Source organism: Equus caballus, chromosome 23 (assembly GCF_041296265.1).
Source record: "Equus caballus isolate H_3958 breed thoroughbred chromosome 23, TB-T2T, whole genome shotgun sequence".
In the NCBI taxonomy this organism is placed as follows: Eukaryota; Metazoa; Chordata; class Mammalia; order Perissodactyla; family Equidae; genus Equus; species Equus caballus.
In genome coordinates this window covers 47,387,962-47,414,118 of record NC_091706.1, presented here as the reverse complement: position 1 = coordinate 47,414,118, position 26,157 = coordinate 47,387,962, and the positions used below count along the sequence as shown (strand labels likewise).

Genomic DNA, 26,157 nt, shown 5'->3' with positions numbered 1-26,157 from the left:
AATATCCAGAAGTGGATATTGACTGAATATGTTTATTAAGTTTCTGACTTCAGAACCTTTTTTTTCCCATCCAGGAATCTATGGAGAGGATTAATCGTAGGTTCAAACTTTGGAAAACAGTGCCCTAACCCAGACTACAGTCAGACAAATGATAGAATCTCAAGATTTCTCTAGAGTTGTGGGAGCTGAGTGAGTGAGTGAAAAGCTTTCAGGAAGAACTGAATCACTGCTGTCTGGGAGTCATTAACGTTAAATGAAGTTCTAGAAAATGGCAGGACAAACAGCTTAGTTATCTTCCTGGAAGAGATTTTAAGCTCCCCTTGGGGATAGAACACCAACAGTTCCTTACATTCCTAGCGTTTGTATCACAAGGATTAAATGTCAAATATCAAATTTTGAACCAGACAAAAATCAAACATACAAGTGCTTTGGATGGATAAATGGGAATAGGTGGTTTGAATTTAATGTTTAAGCACAATTTTTAAGTTTCTTTGTTTAGCTGCTTCTTATTGAAAATATCGAAAGTCAGGAATGTACAGGTCTTACAGAACTTGAAGTGAACCTGGTGTGCCCTCAGACCATTGGAGAACAGACTCTGGGATACCTCCACCATGGTGTGTTTCATTCGCTGCAGCTATACTGCTGCAGTTGAGAAATCACAACATGAGCATCTTTTCAACAGAGAGGAAGACAATAAATTGTTGGTCAAGACTTTCATTAGAATTCCTTAGTTGCCTGCTAATTAACAGATGTTTGTGCTCCTTTCATGTATTCTAGTCAAGAAGAGCATTTTGGATGGGGCAAACCTGTGAATATGTTAGAAGGGTCAATAGTACTTAATAGGGGAATGTTGTATTCATATTTCTGTGCTCGAGAGCCTTAAATGGTTTGAAAATATAACATTTGGGAGAAAAACCACAATGGATAATTAGTTTGAAAAAATAGCTTGCTGTTTAATACTAGCTCTCTAGATTGATGGAACACAGACTAAAATAGGAAAGTGGAAAACCCACGAGAGACAGTGTACTTTAGTACATTAGTGTGCTCTGTAAAGTTTCTTGGGATGGTAAAAGGTTTTATTTTGTATCCTTTCACACATTGATTTCATGTTGAAATTTATTGTGAAGTAGTTTGGAAAGCCAGTTTATTTTGAGTTATCATACTACTAATATTGTCTAAAGTAAGAAATTGATTTTTCAGGGAGAGATCACAGATCATTAGAACCCTTAGCAAGATGTAGTCCAAGCTCCTGATTTTACAGCTAAGCAATCTTAGGATCAGAGAGGCTGCCTTGTCCAAAGTGTCCACATAATTAATAGCAGAGCCTATCTTCTCTTAAAGGCTGATTTTTTCTTTTCTGTTATCCTTCAATCCACCTGGAGAATCAATATGTAAACTAGCTTATGTAAGGAGAAATGGACTAGGAGAATTTGAAGACTGGCTAACAAGTCTCGACAGATGAACAATTTTCCTAGGGTGCTTCATGGAAGATTCTGTTAGAAGCTTGTAGAACTAGAATGGGAGAACAGAAGTGAATTTATGAGTTTTTAGGATTCTGTAAGAATTGACAAAACAAAATTTAAAATGGTAAAATGTATGTCTTCTTTGTAAAAAATCAAACTCTTAATAGTAGTGCCAGTAAAAGTTTTTGAAGTAAAAAACATTGGAGATATAAGTACTCTTGATGGATAAATGTGAAGAAGAGCTGGTTTGAATTGAATCTTTAAGTATGATTTTTAAAAGTTTTTAAAGGCTTTTTGTTATGGAAAATATTGAAACTAGAGAAATTCATAAAGTGAACCTCCAGGTACCATTACCAAGCTTTAACTGTTATCAATATGTTGCCAATCTTGTTTCATTTAATACCTCCCACTTTTTTGAAATGTTTAAAGTAAAGCCTAGACATCATGTCATTTTACTTGTAAATACTTATAAGTGTTTCTAACAGACAATGACTTTTTTAAACACAGCCACAATATCATTATCAATTTAGCAAATATAACCATTATTTCTTAATAGAATCTAATATAGAATTCATTTTCAAATTCCTTAGAATATCTAATATATTGTTTAAAAGAAGATCCAAAACAGTCCATATACCATATTTATATTTTCAGCCTCTTTGTAGCCTATAATAGTTTTATCAACTACTTTTCTATATCAATTATTTTTATATTAACTGGTTTATTTTTTAAATATCATTTATTTATTGCAGAAACCATATGAACTTAAAATTTTTGTTCAACAAATACATGTAAATGAGGAGAACCAGACCCTCCTGCCATTTGTGGCTCCTATTCATGGGGCACTTAGTACCTTTCAGGTCTGGGTTAAGACTTTACATATATTTTTGCTTTTCAACTGTATTTAAAAACCCATTTTACAGCACATTAAGCTGATCTCTACAGTGATTAGGAAATTTGATGTAGATGCCACAGACAATAAGTAGCAGAGGTGGAATGGGAGTCCTTGTCTGTTTAGCTGCAGAACCTGTGCTCATTGTTACTGCGTACACTGCCTTCCAGACAGGGCGTTGTGATGGTACATTTATGATTTTGTAAACTAGTTACAAAGCCTGTATTACAGTTTTTTTTTTCCTAACACATGAAACTTCAATACAGATAAATGCACATAATTTCAGAAGGGTTTATGGACTCCCGGGATTCATGAGTGCAGTCCTTGGGCTGGACTCAGGTTGAGAATCTCTTTTGCACTGACTAATAAAATATTGTTAATAAATCCTAAAGTCTAGAATGTCTTTAGTAGAGGTGTGTGACATGCATCCGGTTTAAAATAAGCTATATATGTCAAAATATAAAAATAATTATGTATTGTCATATATATTTTTTCTTTTAGTTCTCTTCTAATATTTTGCCTTCTGCCTAGAGCACTATAATGGCGATTTGGAAAATGGTGTGGCTTCAGACAAATCACTTAATTTCAGTAAACTTCGAGCTTTCTCATCTGTAAAATAACAAAGTTGGATAATAAGGTTCCTTCATGTTCCCCCATTCTAGATTTTAAATTAATTGGAGTCAAAGAATTGTTAGATCTTTAGTACTTGAGTCTTTAAGCTTTCATTAACATGGATCTTTTTGAAAATTCAGAAAGTTTTCTATTTCTTAAATTATTTTTTAAATGTTTATTTTCCATACTCTCATTGAATAGCAATAATCAGGCTGTTTATGTACTTGGAGGCACCATGTTTGCCTTATACCTTAGGAATGTGCAGTTCTTACAAATACGTGTCCTGTCCTGCACCATTCTGGTACAACAAATGATTGATAGAGATTGAGTTATTATAACAGAACCTTGTTATGGGATCACTGTCTCCTACTTTGAAAATAAATGACTCAGCCAGACGGCAACATTTATTTTCTCTAAATGACTAGGGATGTAGCAATAGGAGACCATTATCCTGTGACAATATTCTGTTTCATTGACATTATCTCACAAATGTAATTGGTCCATTACTAAATAGAGGTTTTGTTACTGATCAATTTCACGTGATTTCTAAAACCATTAGGATAATAAATATGCCATCATAGTAATTTCATTGACAGAATGTTCTTTTTTACTTCATTTACATTTGTTAGAGGAAAAATATAGATTTAGGTTGAACTTAAACACTACAATTTATACCAGTTTTGACTACTTTTCCATTAAAAGAAATGGAATATTGTACAGAGTAATCGTGTTTGCATTGAGCTGCTGAACTGACGACCTTAAAATTTTCATGATTGTTTTCTCTACCACACTGAACCACATCAAATCATAATTGTTACTAAGCAATTAGTTTACTACCTCAGTTTAATGATTTTATTTGAAATAAGTTCCAGATCATTTCTAGGACTTTCCTGTAAATCCACTAAAGTAACACATCAGTTAAATCAACCCTAACCATTACCAGTGTGGATAATAACAGCATTAGTAACAACAGAAACCTTGAGACGTCTTGTAGCATAAATGTTTCTAAATGCATGGCTTTTCCCCAAATGTTCTCCTCTAAAAACTCATCTGTAATCTTGTTAAATTAGAACTCTTCCAGTATCTTTCTGACTTTTACAGTTAAGGTTATGGTATTGATTTTATTTTATAGTCCATGGCTCTCAGATGCTTAACACTAATAAGCCTCTACAGCCGAGAGGTCTCCCCAGAGGCATGGGGATGAGCAGCTCCTTACCTATGCCAGTATTTAATAAGTGACTGAAATATACTCCAAATCCTGCATAATTGTTTGGTGTTTTTCCTCCTTTCAAATTAGGTTTTCTGACATTATTCAAGGCACTTTATCATTGTCTGTTAAATTACTTAATGGACAAAAGCATTTTGAAGTGTTTTTAAGAAGCAGTTTTCATGTATTGAGTATCCACTCTTTTAGCACTGTTGTTCATTATTCAAAGGATTTTTTTTTTTTTTTTAATGTCTCAGGAAGGTGTTTGTGAGCTTCAAAGGGGTTTGAGCTTTAACTTTGTATTGGGTGTAGGTGTAGCCTGGAGACTTTTTGTTATAGAGATGTGATAAATGGAGACTTGTAGTAACACGCTACCTACTCTGCTTGGCTTGAAATATACTATAGAGAGAGACTTGAACTATCAGAAAATGTTTTCAGTTGCTGAAGAATACGGTAATATGCTCAAGTGTAGTTAAGATTCAATAACTCAGTGCTTGAAGTACGAATTTTCATTTGCTTAACAAGAAGACTACCATATATTCTCTTTTTAAAAAGAACTGGTTTCATTTAAAAGAACAATTGAGAGATCTAATTGAAGGTGATATCTCCTCTTAATGTAGCTTTCTGTTTTTCCACAGTTATCTTAGAGTGTGATAAATGTGAATATATATATATATGGAGATACTTTCTTAACATGGCAGCTAATTATTTTTTGAATCATCTGGCATCATCATCAAACTACTGTAGTGGGATGAAGTCCATATGTCTTGTCATAACATTCAGAGCTTTTTGTTAACTTGGAGTGTGTGGGAAGGACTTATTCACATTTGCCACACAACCAAAAAAATTTACATCTAGAAGAGTCCTTAGAAACAGACAGACACATCTTCTCTTTCTTCATTTGTATTCTCAGAAATACATTGTTTTGCCTTTAGCCAACTAAACTGCAAATGTTACATTTATGCATTTCATTTTACATTTTGGCAACATCCAAAATGTTGCCTAATACCTAAGACCAATGAGACATTTCCTTCCAAAAGTCTAGTGTTTGACACAGTAACAAGATCCGCTCATCATTAGGAGCTATTTATAATACTCTGTGAAGCTACAGGCAGTATTTTTCCCCCCAAAATATGTTTTTTATCATTTTTTATTATAAAAGTAAAAATTACTTGTTGGAGATTTGCAAAAAAACCTGTCAAATGTAAATAAGAAAATAAAAATTACTTGTAATCCTATCACATAGAGGGAATTCGTGTCACTATTTGACTATATTGTGTGCCAGACTATTTTCTATATATTTTTTCTATGCATTTCCTACATACTCTATGTATTTTTTTTTAACTAAATTGGGTTCATATAATAGATGCTGTTTTGTAAATTATTTTCTTTTCTTGTTTTCATTTATAATATCAGTGGCATTTTATCATGTCATTCAATTTCCACTTTATCATGGCTGCATAAAAGGCCACCCTTTGACTATACTATAAGTTTTTAAATGTCTACTCTGCCTATGGGTGTTCCGGTCGCTTCCAAGTTTTTATCTAATAAATAAAGATACAGTGAACATCATCGCATGCACATCTTTGTGCTTAAATCTGATTGTCTTGCTCTTGTCTAATTCTATTCACTGTCCTCGGTACCTAGTATACTGCCTGGCACCAAGTCACCGAGTAGATGCTCAATGAAATTTTGTTAAAGGAATAAATACATTCCTACTGTAGAATTACTGAGTTAAATGTTATGTCAATTTCTAAGGCTTTTGATAAATATTGATACAGAATCCAGAAAAGTCTTATCAGTTTACATTCCCACTTGCAGTGCCTGAGTGGTTGGTTTGACTCCACTGTCATATCCATAATATTTAAATGTAGAACTGGCTCTGTAAGCAATTTTGAAGCATGTCCTCTGAAGTATTTTAAAGAGCAGTGTCTCTATGGCCTTGTGTCTCTACCATGCACCTCTTTTTTGTCATTTATGTTTCATTTAAACCATCAAGCATCACATCTCATCTTTTCTTTCCCTGAGCCGGATAGCTTCATTTTATTGTGAAGGAGATGGGGAAATGGAGATAGTACCTCAGGGATTATGCAAAGCTTTCAAGTAAGTAGGCATAGCCTGCTTGGTCTCTCTCCTTTCTTCCTCCTCCAGGACATACTCCCTCAGGGCACTTCCCCACCATCAGTCCTTTACCTGCAAGTAAAACTTTTTATGAGGACCAGCCTGGTTCTCCACAGGGAAACTATAGAAATAAGTACATCAAGGCTTTGGGCTAGGATCTTCTAGGCTTGATAATTGCAGCATTTATATAGTTATAAATAACCTCCAAACTTTCCTCTCCTCAACATGATTTACCCCAAGGCAAAACAGAGGAAGAGAAACCTTGGTCTCTTAGCATTCAGTTGGCAGAGTCAGCTTCCCTGCCTTCTCCTTGTCCTCTGGGCACAGGGCCCAAGCTGTTTCCTTGTCTCAGGACTGCCTCTGGATTTATGGCCTGAAGTAAAAGTATCAGATTTCCAGCTCCTGAAATCGTCCCACACACTAGATTTGGAGGCTTCTCATTTATTATAAATAGCGTTATTATTTTACACAGATGGTCCATTCCTTTTTCATGTCGTCTTCCAGCTTCCACCCCAACATTTTAATGGAAAGCAGAAATCCCCCAGTTTAGGTAAAGTTCATTTTCACTCTGTGTTTTGTGTTGTTTGACGTGGTTTCAATGGAATAATGGATGTATTGACCACCTTTGCCTCCGTGCAACAGTGAGTTTGGTCTCTGAAGAGATTTTCTGTAGCCAGAGTTTTGGTAAATCTGTAAAACTCTCTAAAAAAACTCTCTTCTATGGAAGTCTAAAACCTGTAAAAAATAAAGAAATATGGAAAACCCTGAGGGGTATTAACTTCATAAGACTTGTCAATGGCATATAAGCTTGGCAAATCCCAGGCATTGGAACCTCGCTAAGCCCAAGGTTCCTACACGGGCCTCTGCCTCATTGGTCTGTATCACACTCATACCAAAGGGTCGAAGTTAACAGAAGTTCCCCTACTGCTTTCATTGCACCTTGAGTTTTCCTCTGCAAAATAGAATCCTGTAACATCTGTTCAGCAGCTTAATAACTTAAAAAATAAAAAAACATTTTTAACAATGATAATAGCTTTTTAAGTACTTAGTAATAAAACATACCTTAAAGTTAAATACTGGAAAATAAAAGAAGCCGGCAAACGGTGACATGTACCTAGAGGGCTCATTTAGGCTTCCTCACAAGCATGGTGTGTAAATAAGAAAGACAACTTAGGAATGTGGAAAAGGATTGGACTTTTCAAAGATTTTGAGGCAACTTGCTTTTTTGTTAGCTAGAGAGAAGTATGTTTTTCCAAATCACAGGAATGGCACAGTTAATATATTTTAATTTACGATTATGCTGTGCTGAAAATAATAGCTTCCCATAATTCAAGAATTCTTGTGCGCCCTTACATAATTGATTTGAAATAGTTGTAACCATAAGTGTCGTTATAGTGAAGAAGAATAGGAATTTTTTTTGGCAAAAAAGAAAATGATGTGTTTTCTATGTAGGTGATAGAAATCTGATTTGTAACCTTGATCTACTCAAGCATATTGGAAAAGCTAACATATTGCTCTACTCTATGTGAGGAAGGAGCAGGTGTCCCAGACAGGCAGGTGTTAAGGTGACTGTTTGAGCTTGCCCTAGATCACTAGTTGACTTCAGGGAAGTTCTACTAACAGGTGGCTAACTGATGGGAGTGCCATGTGACATTTATCCCAGGAGCGACTTGGATGACAGGCTGCTACAGACTGAGGAAGGGGTCTTTGCTTTGATGAAGAAATTGCCAAAACTCATGTCTCATTAGTGTTTCCTAAGGTTCTTTGGAAGTGAACAACAGTTTAATTAAGGGCTGACGTAAACACGTTTCTGCACACTTTCCCTGCAGCATTTTATCACATTAGAATTGATCAAAATTGTTGCCTTGGGCTGACTTGAACAGATATACATCTGGAGCACCATTTGTGCAAGCTGCCGATGAGTCGAGTACATACGCTGTGTTTCACAGCAACGCTCTTCCTTTGTAGATGAAATTACCTTGTTGGGAGATGAGCTGATCTAACTCTTTATTTGCTTAAGCCTTTATCTCTTTGAAGTGATGCTGTGAAATGAATGACACATCGGGGCTTAGGATGTATATGTGTCACAGTGCCAACAAAAATTAGAGTAGATCTAGTAAAAATTATACAATAACTTGATTTTGCAAAATACCTCTTTAAAGGTGTGCTTAAGTCTACATGAACCAACTTAGCTTATATGAGTAGGCTACTTGAACTTTTTCTTACATTTTTGATCTTTTATTATGTATTTAACTATACAAATTGGTTTCTGAAACCATAACTATTGTCTAATTATAAATCTAAACATAGGTGTAGACACTGGAGAATAACACTGTCAATGTGACTGTTTCTGTCTTTTTTATAGATTAGCCTCTCTAATCTTCTGTCATTAAAAAGAATCCTTTCTACAATCTAACATGATCACAATTGCAATTATTCGGTAGTGTCAGTCCTCTCTGCTGAACTGTCTGCATCACCAGGACAGGAAGCCAGTGGTCTTGTTTAACATCTTGAACTTTATGCCTTGTCCTGGCTCCTCACACTTATTGGAAATTCAGTCACTGATTCTGTTTTCTCTCTCCACTTTACGTTCGATTACTTCTCGTCTGGCAGTGTGCATTCATGCAACATGCATTTTAAGATTTACTATGGTTATTTCGCTCATCTTACCCTACTAGTTATTATTTCCCTGCTTCTTTCACATGCAAGAGATTCTAAAATAAACTCCCTACACACAATGCCTTCTCTGCCTCTTCTACCTTCTTTCGATCCTTTTTAAAAATTCTCTTCCTGAGTGGTATGTTCTTCCAGCCTCTACATATTATCATCTTCTGTAGGAGGTAAGCCATTAGTTAACTTAAAAAAGATATGTATATATGCTATAGATAGAACAAGTGCAAAATAATCATGAAAAAGCCATAAGTCATGTGAGATACAAACACAAGATCATTAAGGAAATCTTGATCTCCAAAGTTCCTAGGGAGAATTACTTAAGGAGAAAAGAAATCAAGTTGGTTCAATGGATAAAATATCATTCTATAGATGGAAGAAGAGGATAGAGAGACATAATATTCTAGCTGAAGGGAATGTCATATGTAAGGAAAGGCAGAGAGTTAGAAACACATTCTTCCTGCCTCCCTCCTCCCCCAGGAGGCCATAAGCAAATTAGCTTAGCTGAAGTTTTAAAAATGGAATGATAAGGAAAAAGTTATCTTAAAAATGTAGTACCGTGGTAGATCTTAAATGAGGAAGATGGTGTTTGAAAGAGATGATTCCAACTACTGTTTTTATAATAAGCCGCAATGAAGAAGGCCCGGGGGAGGAGACTAGATAAGAAATCTTGATTCAGCCGGGGGAGGTGCAGTCATCCCTCAGTATCCAGGAGACGTGGAGGGGATTGATTCCAGAACCCCCCCTTCCCCCGCAGATACCAAAATCGGCAGATGCTCGAGTCCTCTAGTCGGCCCTCTGAATCCACGGGTTAAACATCCGCGGATTGTGTACTATGTTTACATTCCGGGTTGGTTGAATCCAAAGATGCGGAACCCGCGGATACAGAGGACCGACTGTCAAGTGTAAAGGCCCTAATGGGCGCTGCAAGAACAGAAAGAAAATAGAGCTTTTGGAAAGTTTTTCCCTTCAGAAATGAGTTTATTTATAAATTTTTACTTTCTAAATCAAATGTAAATTCCTTTGATTACAAGACCTCATTGGCCTTTGCCTGTTTCTCATCAGCCACCAGCAACTCTTGACTCCTTCCCACCAATAGAGACACCAGCTAATCCTTTTCTCATCTTGCTTCTCTCTATAACTTCTTTATTTCATGTATTATTCAATTTATGCATTATTATGTATATAGTATTATTCAACTTACATATTTATATATTATTCAGCTTTATTATTATTCATCTTATTTTCAACTTAATCTTTTTATGTATCATTCTTCCTGCTTGAGGAACAATGGATTGTGAAAAGCATGACATTCGTATTTCTCCACAGAAAGGTCACTTAAAACCATCTCTCCTATATATTCAGTCCTCAAACATTTTCTGTAGCACATGAGAGCATTAAAAATAGAAACGATATCATTTTCCAGTTTGGCATGAGGTCTATTAGACTGCAGACATTCAAAAAAAATTTAAAATCAAAACAATGCTAGTTTGATTCCTGACTAAAATATAATAGCTAGAAACTCTACCCTTATTTCTCCCAGATAATTGACCTTTTATTTTTATTCCCTCTTCAACCCAGAGTTGTTTTTTTTTTTTTCTTTGAGGGGAAAAAGGGCTCGGCATAGTGCCTTGCACATGCTGTGTACCAGTATATCTTTATCGATTAGTGGGCCCCAAATTAATTTCATTTCATGGGAAAACAAAGGCAGTTAAGCCTACTTTCTAATACTACCATTTTTTATCTGTTTCTAAAGAAAATCGTTTCAATATGGCCGACAGACCTTCCCATTCTTATTTTTCCTATTGTAAGTTTGTTGGTTAAGGAGGAGAAAATTTGTGGTCCCTTTTACAACTTGAAGAGTGAATTTTATTTTGTTTCTGCTGTGTTGGCCTCTATGATTCCTCTGTGTGTTCTGAACATGAAGTTACCATGATTATTCTTTGCGTGCCTAGAGAGACCCAGAAAAATGAATGGCCCTATAATAATGACCTGTAAGGCCAAGTGTATGATTTTGACTAAGAAAATACAAAGGCTTCGTTTCTCAAAAATTATATAATTGTGAAAACACATTTTTAGTTTTATTCGATGCCTTTACCAGAGCTCAGGTCACTTTTCAAATGGTAAAACATAATGATAATAATCACCTATATTCTTGAAGTTCTCTATAAACACCCTTGATTTATGTGCCCTTTACAAAAAGAGACTCATGTGAATTTGGCTGGGTTTAATGAAAATTTGGAAATAGTTACAGTAGTTGCAGTAAGCTTGATTGAATCATCTTCTCCACAAATGACATAACTAGAATGACACTCATTTTGCTTCCCAAGCTCTAGTCATACTGAATTGTTTTTAAATGATGTACAACGTCTGCTTTATTATTTCTATTATGGAGTCTTCAGAGATTAATTTACACAGGTTCATTTTCATTTACATTTATACTTAAGCACAGGTAAAGCATAAGAGGGTCAGTAGAAAGTAACCAGTTTCTTTTCCTGAGTTAATTTGAAATTAAAAATTTGGATTGGAAACTTATTACATCATCTGTAAAGTGAAGGATGGAATAGAGGTTCTTTATCTGTTTGTCTGGGATTAACTTCGAGCAGGCCAAAACCTATATTTGTAGTATTACCTTTTAAAATCACATAGCTGTTAAATGAAATTAAGGATTATTTTTTGGCAGTTTGAAGGTAACTTAGCTGAAATGAATGTCCTTTGTCTATTTTTTAAAAGATTTTAAAATTTTCTCTCTCTTTTTGTAGTGGCATTAATTGCCGTGTTTTCATTAATAATTTATTTCCTTGGTTTTTTCTTTTCGAGAAAGATAGAAGGACACTGATTTGCCTCACTGACTCACCAAGGTTCTGATAGTTTAGGGACAACCGTAGCTTATGGCTCCAAAAGCACCTGCCATTTTTGTAGACTGTGATGTCTGCTGTCTTTACAGTAGCATACCCATTCTTTACGTACCAGTGTGCTGAAGACACATATTTAATTTTACTCACTGCCTTTACCAGAGCTTAGGTAACTTTCCAAATGGTAAGACATAATGATAACTAGTTTCTTATCTTAATGGAACCATGAAGTCATTTTCTCATGTCCAAAAAAAAAAAAAAAAAGCCCTGCTTAATTAAAACTGCAAATTGTATATATATTTTATTGTGATTAAAGTTTTGGGGGTTTTTTTCTTTTAATAAAAATTTCTTTTTTTTAGAGATACAAACTGAAATATTTATAGGTGAAATTGTATGATGTCTGGGCTTTGCTTCAAAGGAATATAGGAGGACAGAGTGTAGATGGGGTAAAGATGGAAGAAGATTGGCTGTGAGTTGATAATTGATGAAGCTAGGTGATGAGTACATGAGAATCCATTGCTGTTCTGTCTACATTCAAAATTTTTGATAATGAAATGTAAATTTTATAGCTCATATGATTTTTGGAACATTTTAGTGTAAATATATAAGCCTCCATAAAATCAACATTACTCAAGGTGTTGAAAGTAGGGCACCTCTCTCCTACCAGCTGGAGTTTCCTCCTGAATTCTCTATTCCACCTAACTGCATGGTATAATCTAGTCACCCAAGATGATGACCTTCTGCATCAGTTATTAATTTTATTGCATTAGTTCTGTTGAAGTATCTATTGCATTAGCTCTGTCTCCACTCTTATTTCAAACTCTTATGATCTACATTTTGGCAGTATAAAATATTTGTGGAATGAATGAATGAAAGAATGAATGCAGCCCTGAATACTTTTCCTATCATAGCACTTTTTACACTGTTTTATAATTCCTTTTTAACTTGTCTGTATCCCCTCACTAGATTTTAAGTTTTATAGAGGCTGAAAAAAAATCTAGTTCACCAGTGTGTCCCCAGCAACTAGCACAGTGTCTGGTGTAAATTAGGCCTTCAATAAGTATTTATAGAATGAATGTATTAATTAATCCAACTTCTTAAGTGGTCTTCATGATTGCTGTCTCTATTTCGGCTAATTCATCCACCGTGTAGTTTCTGGAGAGATTGCGCTGAACTGTAAATGTGATCATATTTTGCCCATCAGTAACATTCCCCCATCAGGGTAAGCGTTCAGACATTTATACACAGAGTCCATGGCCCCTGATTGTGTGGGTCCTGCCAGCTACTTGCTCCCTCCTTCATCTCTGGACTTCACCACTCTGCAGACTATTTGTGCTACTTGCACGTTTTATGCCCTTCTTCTTTGGACCGTTTCCTCTCTTGGGAATGTCATCCCCCGTCGCATTTTAAGCTTCGCTCCACTGTGGGCAGCTTCCTTAGCCTGGGGAGGCTGAGTTGATCGCTGCCCCTGGGAGTAAGGCTGGAGAAGAAGCAGCAAACATCACCCACCTCTGCTCTCAGCACACACCCTCCCTCTCCACTGCTGACAGCCATTTTCTTACAATTTTCCTCCTCACTGACAGTGAGTGTCCCTACAGCAGCAATTTATTTTTATTTTTCATAACATCTTTGCTTTACCTGGCAGATAGAGGAACCCAATAAATATTTGCAGGATGAGCAAATTAAGGAATGTATTTTTTGCTAAACAAGTAATGAGTTTTCCGTAAAAGATATTAAATCAGTGATACACTTACCAGCGTACCCAAAGGTTGTTTTTCACATTTGCAGCAGGATTTCCTCTGTTTTTTCGACAGTGTAGTCAGCAGGTCAACAGACAAACCCCCAAATTGTCTGAATCTGGGAATGAAATGCAGAGGTGAAAAAGACCTTGATGTGAACCAAGGGGCCAAGGGAAACGTGATACTTGATTTTTCAGAAGTTTCAGATTTATTTAGTAAGAGGAATAATTCTGGTGATCATTTTGGTGAAGCCTTGGATTAGCTTCAATGGAGATTGTTTCTGACAGATATTTCAAATCTCCAATATAGTTGGATCTTTGACCCTCAGTATATATTTTGTAAGAGCCAAAAGTACAAAAATCATAAAATTCTGGAAAATGAGATCTTTTATTATGTTAACGTGGACCTTATAGCTGAAGAGAGTCATAAAGCTTTCTTTGCATCTGTCTTCCTTTGCAGATATGTCTTCTCCGACTACTATGAAGAAGCCTGAAAAGCCATTGTTCAGCTCTACATCTCCGCAGGATTCTTCCCCCAGATTGAGCACTTTCCCCCAGCACCACCATCCCGGAATACCTGGAGTTGCACACAGTGGTGAGGAGTTTCAAGCATAGAGGACAAGCCTCCCTCTTGTTTGCAGAGCCTTTCCCTCAGGGACGGAGCAAATGTTCATAATAATCGCAATGCTGACCGTATTTTCTCAACCAAAGGAGGGAGGGTCACAATCGGATCAAATATTTTCTTATCAAAACATGAGAAAAAGATTTTTGAAGCCATACAATGAAATAAGATTTTTGTATGTATTTTTAAATTGCCTTATTGGAAAGGTTAGAATCACAAGAAATTAGAAAATATAGTATACATAATTATCTTAACTAGACCTTCAGGATTGGTCCTAATTCTGTATGTTTTACTAAGAGAAAGATGTACTTAAGTATGTTGCTGAGTTTAATGTATTTCCAAAGCTGTTAAGATACACAACCACTATTTCCATAGATATTATTTTCTATATATTTTAAAAAATCAATATTTAAACTACTTATTTGGGAGTGGAATTAATCAGAAAAATAAAAGAGATACTTTTCTTTGACAATTATTTTATATGCAGAAATCCTTCCTGTAGGCAAGTACACTCAATACTATGTCTAAAATCTTAATTTAAAAAGGAAAAAGAATCCAGTATTTCACATTGTACTCTAACAACTAATATTAAATCCTCTTTCAAAAATTAAAAATGAGATATAATTAATAAGCAATACTGTATACTTTCAACCTATTAGTCATAAGCCCTCGAGAGCAGTAGACTGAATTTTAGATAGAGAAAAGTTTAAATAGAAGTATATTTACAGTGATACTCAAATTGCTTTAACTTTATACTTAGACAATTCCTTATCTTTCAAACAAATTGAATTTTTTTTAAACCTTTGTCCAAAGGATATAGCATCTGTTAAAATCAAGTCCTTAGCTTGGGTCTGTATGTAGCTTTTTAAGTGCATGTTGATACGTATTTTCACTATATTAAAAAACGCATAGCCTTTATGGCTATCATTAAGAAAATTGTGAAATTAAGAGTAATATACAAATCAAATGTGGTGTAATTACATTTATTGTTTGTACTCCTAATATAGGTGAAAAAATGAGTAACTGTTTCATAGGTTTCTAATGTTGAATATTTGGACAAAATTAACTTAGCAGTCAAATCATCCGTTTGTATGACACCTGATTAAAATGTTCATATTTCTAACATTTGAAAAAGATAAATAGTACATTTTTGTATAATGAACCATGCGAGACCTAGACAAGCCTTCCACCTTGGTCCCTTATCAGATGTGTGTTCAATATATAATATATTAGGGCCTGTGGTAGGCCCATTGGTCATGAGAGACAGGTTCTGTCCTTAAAGAGCTCATGGTATAGCAAGGAGACAAAAGGACCACATCATGAGGTAGGCATGGAAGCTAAATAGGACTAGATGCTCCGTGGAGGATTAGAGGCCTGGAAGAAATGCATTCTGAACTAAAATTTGAAGAATGAGTTCATCGCAAGAAGGAACAACAAGCCAGGAGGAAGGTCGTTTCAGGCAGAGTGAACAGCATGTATCAAGGGTAGAGGTCATTGCAGCAAGGAATTGCCATATATCCAAGGGTCCACAAATATCTTAATGTGGCCAGAGGAGAGAATGGCCAGAGATGAGGCCAAAGCAGTGAGGCACAACTCGGTCCTAAAGCACTTGAGGGACCGTATAAACATGGGATATTGATGGGATTGTTTTTCTGCGAGCAGTAGGGAGCCGTGAAAGATTTTCAGCAGAGAAGTTACACAATTAAAATGGTATTTTTAAAAAGTCTTTCAAATGAGACTATAAAGGATGTATTGGAAGGTGCAAGGCTGGAAGAAAGAAGACAATTAGGAATGCTTTGCAAATACGTATGTATTTGTACAAATGTATAATGTAGCCAAGAAATACATATACGTGTGTGTATGAATTCTTTCATAATGAAAGGAAACATTTTTTGCCTTGTATTTTGCTTTTCTTTTTTTAAAAGACTAGAATGACTTTTATTGATAAAGTAGCCATTTTTACTTTCAGTTTGAAATACTACACTCTACCCAGTTTATATCAGACCAGCTGCAGCTTCTGTGAGCACAGTACCAGAGAGCTCCGAGATTGGAGCTCTGAATTGATATGTGCCAGTTCAACTGCAAAGAGATCTTTTCCAAAACTATGGATGCCAAATTGATCTCAAAGCCCAGAGGACCCAAGATAGAACTGTGTATAGATCCTTCAAGGGTTTGTGTACAGATGTGAATGAGGATCATGGTTAAATTGAGCTGAAATTAAGAGCACTTTGACACTAAGTAAAAAGATGCCCAATTTAACTTAGGTGTTTATATTTCCTTAAAGCATACTTACAAATGTGTATATTTCTTAAATAAAGTAATATTCCAATAAGGAGTTTTGTTTTAAGAAATATGTAGTTGTTCTCTGCAATGTACCCCTTCGATAGAGGATGCTCAGACTCCAGTATGTGGAGAGATTCCATGAAGCACTATTTAAAATCCACTTTCTGGTGCCTCACCCTGGAGGTTCTCATCCTGTAGGTCTGTGGCTAGGACAGGAATCTGCATTGTAACAACAATGCAGAGAATTCTGAGTGCCCTGGATATTCAGGGAGCAAAGTTATGACCATAAAATTGAATTTATGATTCTTCTGTGATAGACATTCTTAATTTCTTGTATTTTCTGAAAAAGCTTTCTTTGGGGAAGATAAGCAATATCCCTTAAAAAGTACATATATGTTTTTTGCACATAATTTTAAGGTTGGAGATAAGTCATTCCAGATGATTTTCATTTATAGGTCATGGAAAGAATTTATTTTTCATATTGTTTGCTAAGTTGTCTCATAAAGCACTAAAAATTTATCATATGTAATTTCCTATGATTTGGATCGAATTATTAAATAGTAACAGACATTTAGTCTTTATTTCTACATGTGCTAGTTGGTGCTCTTAAATTGTACTTATGTGATTATTTCCCTCAACATTATAGAGATAATGATTGTGCAATTATATTCTTTCCCAATTTTTCAAACTTAAGAATTATATTTCAGAAACTAAACAATAAATTATGAACATACTAATGTTTAAAAATTACAGTACAATTAAACATTGTCCACATTGCGTATGTTTTATGTATTATTTCCCTTTATAAAATATGTGATTTATGGGTAAGTTAATATGCCAATATGAAAGTTTAAATTTGCATTTCTGTGGGTTTTATTCTTGGTCTTAATAATGTATTTTAAGCTACACGTAGTAAAAGTTGGACCAGGAAGAAAAATGGTTATAGAATAGAGCTCTTTTGATTTTGAAAGGAACATTTTCATTAGGAGAAAGAGTTCCCAGGCTCTGTGTCCAAATGTTCATAAGCATTTATACAGTGATCAGGTAATTATTTAGGACATTATTGTTTATTAATTATTAGCTTCCGTTCTTACCAACCACCAGCTAGGATATGGGAAATATTTATTTAAAATTACATTACACTTCTGTTTTGAATTTTGGTAGGAACTTGTGGGTCCCCTGCCCTCTAATTAATGCTCTGACTTTGTCTGGACTTTAACGAGGCAAACACTTTCTAATCAAAGAATGTGTTCTGATGGGAAATAACTTTGCTTAAAGAAATGTCTTATGAAGTATTGTCTTAACCTATAAAAGAGAAACTTCTTTTTTTAATCATTCATAGATCTAGAAGGCAAGATTCTTAGTTTCCTAGAGTGGGGGTTGTGTGTATGCGCTTAGCAGTACTGGCATTGAGAATTAGAAAAAGAGTTTAACTGTTGTTTTAGGAGAGTTTGGTTAAATCATGGGAAGAAATCAAACAGCTCTCAGTTTTCCCGTTTCACAGCATTCTTTAGGATCAGTGCAGAGCAGTAAGGAAAACCACTGACGAGTCCATCTTTGCTTTTCTGTCTTCTGCAGTCATCTCTACGCGGACTCCACCTCCGCCCTCACCGTTGCCATTTCCAACACAAGCTATCCTTCCTCCGGCCCCATCAAGCTACTTCTCTCATCCAACAATCAGATATCCTCCCCACCTGAATCCTCAGGATACTCTGAAGAACTATGTACCTTCTTATGACCCATCCAGTCCGCAAACCAGCCAGGTAAAAATGAGAGAGAAAATAAGATTAGAGCCTAAGGGAGAATGGAACAGGTCTAACTCTATGGCATGAAGCTTACTCAGTGTGTCTGGCAGAACATCAAGCTTTTCACAGGCATCTTCAGGAAGTTGCTTGGTGACTCAATAAGTTTTTTATTTAAAGGTGGCTGAATGACAGGTAGGAAGTGTGTTGCCCCAAAGGGGCACATTTGTGAAGATGTTTTTGGTTTGATGTTTTTGGATTTTCATTGACTGAAGAGAAAGTTTATCTAGAACGTAGAGTGACAAAAAAGCTCCGAGTTGGAGTTCACACCTCCGAAATACCTGGTTTGACACAGAGACAAAAGTGCTTATTTCAGGCAGGAGCAAGGTATGCGCTAAAATAAACACACACAAAAGAACCTGCAGTTGTATTTATAGACCAACTATTAGGTATTAAAATAAGCTTTGGTAATGTAAACATTTTCAGTGTTTGATGACTCCTTGAATATTCCTTGCACAGACATGACTACATTTAATAATGAGTGACATTACCAGAAGTGTCTTTTTTTTAATTTTTTTTTGGTAAACATTGTGCAGAGGCTTTAGGGATTCATTGTGTAAATGTAGTGACTCATGTGCCTTTCTCGTGCCCTAAACATGTGGGTTCTTCTACGGAGAAGTCACTTCGTAGGGATTTACACAATCGTATACGACAATTTTCCACCATCAGGCAGAGTGTGCCAAAGCTGGGTCTATCAGTAATCATAATATCCAAACTCTGTCATGTCGTTTTGATCTTATGGTCTGGTATTTGGCTTTGCTGCTTTACCTGTAAGACTCTTGTTCACTCCTTATTATACCTTTTAATGCTCTGAGGGATTTTCATAAACATTCGGTCATGAATGCTGTTCAGCTGCTAGGATGCCAGTCAATAGTATGTGCACATTAATGAGTTAACAGAGATCTGAAAAAAAAAAATCCCTTTGGTCTTAATTTAATTGTTAAAATGGAACAAAGTGGTCCTTTCTGAATGTTCCATTTTGAATAACAACATATCCAACGCCTTTTGGGTTACTTAAAAAGTTACCTGTATTTTTAGTTCCATTTACTAACAGTACTAAATTAAGTACATCATTCTTGAATTTTGACTTTGAAGTTAAACTTTGTATTTTAGAAGGAAATGTTCAAATGGTGTAGCACTTTTAATGACTGTAGTAATAATTACTAAGTAAAACAATGGGCTCTTGGTATATTATTTTAGAAATAAAATTTGCTGTCAGAGCATCGATTCAAAAGTCTCAGTTCCATAGAGCGTTTTGCTAGACTCAGCTGGGAACGGTGCACACAAGGTCTGATTTTAATTTGTGTAGAATTTCCATGAATAACAAAGTCTAATTAAGACATCCATTAAAAGTCCTTAACGTTAATTCAGTGTGGAAAATCTTAGAGTTCCATTGGATTTTTTTTTTTTTAACTGATGTCTTAATTAGGCACCATTAGGGGAAAAATTATGCAAATTAAAATCAGACCCTTAGTGTTATGCATTTCTTTAATTATTCCGTGCTTGTTTTATGTATATTTCAATTTCTTTATAAGTTGAGAGCATATTAGGTGATAATCTGCCTATAGTGTTCTCAGTTTTTCTTCATATTTTTAAGGTAAAGATCCAGCTTCTAAGGGAAATATCTTACTCAATCATCTCAATTAAAAACAAAAATCCCCTCTCAGGATTTGGTATAATAGGAACAATGTATTAAGTAGGATAATCCTTTCCTAATGCTGTTCAACTTCATCTTCAGATAGATGTCTCTCTTTTCGTATCTACAGTACGAAAGTTCATCTGTTAACAGTGTTAAAAGAGAAGCTTTATAGCGGAACTTCATCTGTCTGAACTAGTAGAAAACGGAAAAGAAATGACGCCTCCATTCTTCTGACCCTGAGTTTCAGAAGAGTTATCTGTATTGACTTGGGAATTCTTTCTTTCTCACTTCTCTTATGTTTAAATGAGAGAAATGCCTTTTGGTTTATGTCAGTTCAGTTCCAGTAGACAAAGCTTACAGCACGGGCAAGGGAATATGTTCTGTGGCAGCGTTTTCTTAACGTTATTGTCATTCTTCTATTCCATGCTTTCAGGTAGGTCCTGTCAGACTGTTTCGGTGAACGCAGTATACAGAAATGCTTTTTACCACCAAATGTACCACCAGTGATAAAATCAGACCGTTCCTCTCTCCTGAGTGAGATCTGTAAAGCAGTCTTTTGCAATGTTCAGATAACCACAAGATGATGGTCTGCTTTAGAAACACACCACTTTTTCTCCTTGGAAGGAAAAATAGGTCTTCTAGTAAATTGTGGAATTGTTTTTGTAAGAATGTTATATCTGGTTTGATTTTTAACACCAACTGAAAAGCAATTAATTTGCATTTCAAAATAGGACTCTTGATCTTCACCGTTTTAGCTCTAAAAATGGGAAAAAATGAATACTTGTTTACCTGTAGTCAGCTGTTCCTTCCCGATATCCTGTGGCACTGCACTGATTTTGATTGTTCAGTCAAGCCACGGAGATGCCTTGTCCCCCCACGGCAATTTGGAGATTAATTACATTGCTACTGCACCAATTACAGTGAGACAGTCATGCTATTCAATGGAATATTTTAAATAAAATTAGTTTAAAGATGTAACTCTGTCCCAGGTTTCCGTAGGGGGAAACTCTGGTCAATTTTCCTGACATAAAGTTAAATACTTAAAATTACTTGTGATGAATAGTCAGGATATTCAACGAGTCCATTTTCTTTTTAGAAGAAATAATGGTGGCCTCGGAGGAACCCAAGTGAAGACTTAGTTCATGTCTCTAAGTTACGGTATTTAAGTGTTATTAGCTGTTCATCTTTTTCTCTAAAGAAATGTCTGCTCGTAATTTCCGTGCAGGTATTTAGATAAATATTCTGCTTCATTGCTTTCTTTGCCTTTAGCAGTGCAAATTATAAAGACTAAATATTTGTGGCGAATACCCTGCTAGCAAATTGTTATGTACACCATGCAGTGGAGAATTCCAGCATGAGTGTAATTAAAAATAGCATTCTCTGTCTAGAAAAATACATTCTAGTATTTCTTCAAACAGTGTACTCTTAGGATTTTGTCTCCTACCATGGATACTATTTTTGTACCCAGGGCTAAAACTCAGATAATAATATCTTTTCTATCATTGCCCAGGAGATTTTCTCAGTTAATTCCCACAAATGTCAACAATAAATGTTTTGTGTAACTCTCCACGCTCAACAGTGGAAGAGTAACTCAAATAACAGAGTATATTTAATTGCCCACTGCTTCACTTCAGCACATTTTAATTTACTTTGGGAATCTGTTATTAGTAGGTGTAAGGTCAGACTTAGTTCAGCATTTTATATCGTTGTATAGATCTGAAATTTTAAATGCTTTAAATATCATTCTATGTACTAGTATTAGTAAATCATCAAAAGTTGCGTGGAGATCCTAGAATCTAAATTGCCTGATGTGTGTGTTTGAGTGTACCTGTGTGTGAGTGAGAGCTCGCATTTTTGTATGCAGAAGAATGGGCCTTGACTACAAATGAGGGAAATTATTGAGTTTGATGTGTTTCATCTCCTAGACACTCTTGTCTTCTTTGTGTCAGTGGTATCATCATTTAGGTGAAAATGGTATACTGTAAGCCAAAACTGAGTCATTGTAGAACATGAAGAGGAGAGAAGAAGGAAGCACCAGTTCTAATTCTCACTAGCTTAGTAAGGACTTCCATTTTAGCCTTGGGCTAAGTATTTAAGTCTCCACTTGAGTTTTCTGGGCTCCTAAATGAAAGGATCAGTTCTGCCTGGCTCTCAAGGATGTTGTAACGACAAATTAACCTCTATAAAGTGCTTTGAAGATGAAGACTTTCTTTTAAATGCTGCTGCTTCCTATGACTACTAACCATTGGTTGGCCTCTCTGACTCGGACTTGAGAGGGCTTGTGTGGCAGTTCCAGGCAGAGTGCAGGGTCCACATGGCCAAGTATGCTGAGTGGAGTTGTTGGACACGATGACTGCCTTTTGGATTGTTTCACCCGGCATTCTGTTTTTGTTTTGTAGCCTAACAGCAGTGGTCAAGTAGTAGGGAAAGTGCCTGGCCATTTCACTCCTGTCTTGGCACCCTCTCCCCATCCCAGTGCAGTGCGACCTGTGACCCTGACCATGACAGATACTAAACCCATCACTACATCCACTGAAGGTGAGGCAGCTTCACCTACAGCAACCAGTAAGTATTTCTGTAGGAAATGAGAAATGTCCATCAAAGGCGCCATTGGATATCTGATCCAAGGCGGAAAACACGGCAACTTTTCCAGCTACCTGACCAGATGGAGATTTCTCATTTATGTGGAACTAGCAGGCATGTATGTGGCCTGGCAATCACACGCTCTCTCTTATCAAATTTCAGTCCATACATCATATTTGAAAAGGGAGAAGCTTATTTGTTTGAGTAAATAGCTATAGCAAAAATAATAAGTCATGCCTGCTCGTTCAAGGTATACATCGAAAATGCACTAACATGACGCAGTGTACAAGGTTTTTATATCACCAGAGAGAGATTAGATAATTGTTACTTATTGGAGCATTCCTATAGAAATCAAGCCCTTCACAAGGCAGACTGAGTCAATGCTCTGTAAGATGGTTGCATGTTTGCATTACTATAGGTTATGTCATTGTGAGAAACAGTCACACACTGTTGGGTGCAGAAAACATTTCAAAGCTTAGTATTAGGTACATGGAAGCTACCTGCACTTTCATTGTCAGCAACTTTTTAAAAATTTTTTGATTATTTTGCCTATCGTGGTACATTAGGTAGTATGCTTTTTAGCATGACCATAATGTATTAAATGTCAGAGATTCAGCCAGTGAACTTACATAGCACATACCAAATACCCAGATGATTCTTTTGCTTCTTCATATAGACTACTCATGAGTACACAAGGAATTATTATACAGTTTTTCATTGGCTTCATTCAAACTACTGGCTTCCTCATCCTGAAGCTGGAATGCACAGATTGGTCAAGTACAATGGATAAAGCTCCAGTCAGGAGGGGTTAGCATGCTCCTCCCCAATTATACTTTTATCTTAAATTCCCAAAACTTCTATTTTCTTTCCTAGAGCAAGAAAATCCCCATGCTCTGGAAATTCTTATGTGAAATTACAGAGACAATTGGAGGCACCACTGGCCTCCTCTTTCTTGGCCATTGGAAAGATGCTCTTTTTTTGTGTGTGTGGCTTCTGGAAACCTAGGAAAGAACCCTACAAGAAAAATCGGCAGTACTTTGACTGTATAGTGAATTCACCATTTTTTTCCTCAAAATTCATGAGGCCCATAGACTGATAAATCCATATAGGCTTGTAATGCCCATCAATAATTATTAATGCTTAGTAACTGGTTTGTTGGTAGAGGGTCCTACACTAGTGAACACTTGCCTGAATGCACAGATGGATGAGACCCAGTCAAGGAAGACCAAAAATTCTTTTGTTGTAAAGGTTAGCTGTATACATTACAACCACTAAAATACTACGTCCAGATTTTAGAAGTGGATGTCTTGGTATCTTTGAGCAAAGTCAGCAATAAAAGCAAATAGAAAATGAAGATTTTTTTAAAAAGTAGTTGAAAGAGTATCACAGGATAAGTGATCAAAACCAAGCCCCAGAAGTTTCTGGTACCTGTTTTTATAGTGACATTAGTAGATGAGATTGAAGAGAAGGTCAGACCCGAACGACCACAGCTCACTTATGTAGTACCATCAGCCTGTTTGTTAATAACTTCTTCTTAAACTCATATGCAGGTTGATCAAAAAGCGATCTGATTTGATTAGTAAAATTCCAAAATATTCGAAAGGAATATCTTGGTTCTATAACGATGGCTGCTTCAGTCCATTTTCCACTTCTGCATAAAAGAAATAGAGTGAGTTGTTTTTCCTTCCTATAAAGAATCTTGTAGCTCCGGCTCCCTAGGCACCACTGATAATGAGATATTAGTCATTGAATTGATAAGTGAATAAAATTAAGGAAAACCCAGAGGCCAAGGAAACCACTTTCTCATGGTTGAAAAGAAAGAGTAGCACAGACTTGGTGTCTGCTCTGTATGGGCGAGGCTGTTCTCCAGCTGTCCATGCTACAGCACATTGAATTCTAGAGACCTGGAGATTGAGTAGAGGCCACTGGCTGCTATGGCTGCCCCCGCATGAACCCTTTATTCAGGAAGAATTAAAAGGGAAATTGTGAGCATCTTCACTGTTTTAAAAATGTTGACTTGAAAAAGCCTCAATGGATCAAATTTTCAGTCCTTCAAATGTATATGGCAGAATTAACATATTGATTTTTTTTTAAAATGCCTTTTTAAATTAATGCTTGGATTCCTCATTAATCTGATGGTTGAAAAACATTTTAGCTTTCTTCCAACCTCTACATGTAACATGTGGTGGAATAGTTCTGCTTATTCTGCCATGGAGCAATGGGATTGCTTAGTGCTGGGAAGATACAGTAGTCCTTTCCTTGTGAAAAGAAACAAAATCTTTAGGAACAGGGAGATCTTGTCTTTGGAAAAATCTCTCTGTACCAAATAGCACTTGTACAAAAACTACTTGCAAGGTGAGACCATAATAATTTAAGTATTCACTGTATGTACTTACTACCTGATGGCCAAGTATTTAAAAGATGCCGTCAACTCCCTTCCTCGACCAGTCACAAGAAATCGACTTTTTGTGCTCATGGGAAATAAAGAAGTGTTTTCCAAAACACTTCTAATCAAACTTAAGGTCATTTTTACATTAAATAAAATACTGAAATAATTCAGTCTATATGATATAATAAAAATAGGCTTCTCCTTCATGTTAGTAATATTAGCTTTTCTTTTGAAGTAAGACTTTTAAGCAAGACATTTTCATCCCACATCATCAAGCATGTCTGCTTAAATCCCGTTATGAAAAGCTTTCACTTTTTCCTAAGAGACTTTCAGTCTGCTTTTACATTTAGAATCACAGACCATCATTGATTATTCCATTATTAGGCAACTAATATCTGGTGAAAAGGTACCTCTAGGAAAAGCATCCTTCTGTTTAGGCCAGTCCTTGGTACTCCTGCAAGAATGTAACCGGAGCACGTAAGTGTGAGATGCCCGCACCAAAGGATGGGATGTGGTTTACTGGATAGATCTTTGGGGAGGGGGATAAACTAGTTGATTTGAGGTCAACTCCCATTTCTTTTAGATCACTTGGTATTCACTCAGACAAAAGAGAAATAGGGACACTTTTTTTTTTTGGTTGCAAGTCCCACTTCTCTGGGTTTCTTGTACATGGACAGGGTGTTCTTTCTGATAGTTCACAATTTTTATCTTTGTTTTTGTTCTTCCTTAATCAGCCTACACAGCCTCAGGCACATCTCAAGCCAATCGATATGTGGGACTAAGCCCAAGAGACCCATCCTTCCTACATCAGCAACAGGTGGGCAAGTTTCCCCCAGGTGTGATGGTGTAGCCACGCTTTTGCACTGGTGCTTTTCTCCATGCTGCCTCTCAGATCTGGACTCAGAACGGGGCTCACGGGGCTTCTGAGAAAGAAATCGATCATTTCATTTTCCAAAATATTTTCTCCTTTATCCTTTGTTTCTTGCCTCTCTGAACAGGGTTTCTCAAATTGGCTCAAGACCTTTTCCATCTTTGTAGCATATATCGATAACATCGATGAATAAATAACAGTGTTTCAGCCAAAGAGTATTTTTCCCAGTCCTATTGGCTATTGAGAAGTTACTAGCCTATAGCTTCCAAAGACGAAAATTGAAAAGTGATTTAAAAGCCAATTAGAGTCAAGCAGTACACAATTTGTGTTTTTGAGTACTTTCATATTTTCCAGATGTTTTACTCCTCATTTTGGTATTTTAGTCCAAGAAGATGAGTTATGAAGCTAAA

General features: G+C 36.0%; 1 protein-coding gene across 27 annotated transcripts in view; it reads left to right on the top strand.

Moving 5' to 3' along the window:
* NFIB (nuclear factor I B) overlaps positions 1-26,157 on the top strand; it is a 417,384-nt gene that overhangs the window by 366,757 nt on the left and 24,470 nt on the right. For 9 of the 27 annotated variants that reach the window (XM_023627361.2, XM_023627365.2, XM_070248550.1 and 6 more), the window contains 4 exons: positions 14,019-14,153; positions 18,042-18,226; positions 22,304-22,469; positions 25,611-25,693. In XM_023627361.2, the coding sequence (XP_023483129.2) occupies positions 14,019-14,153; positions 18,042-18,226; positions 22,304-22,469; positions 25,611-25,693 (569 nt within the window). The remainder of the gene's footprint in view (positions 1-14,018; positions 14,154-18,041; positions 18,227-22,303; positions 22,470-25,610; positions 25,694-26,157) is intronic. The other 18 variants (XM_023627371.2, XM_070248558.1, XM_070248555.1 and 15 more) reach the window with 5 other exon arrangements.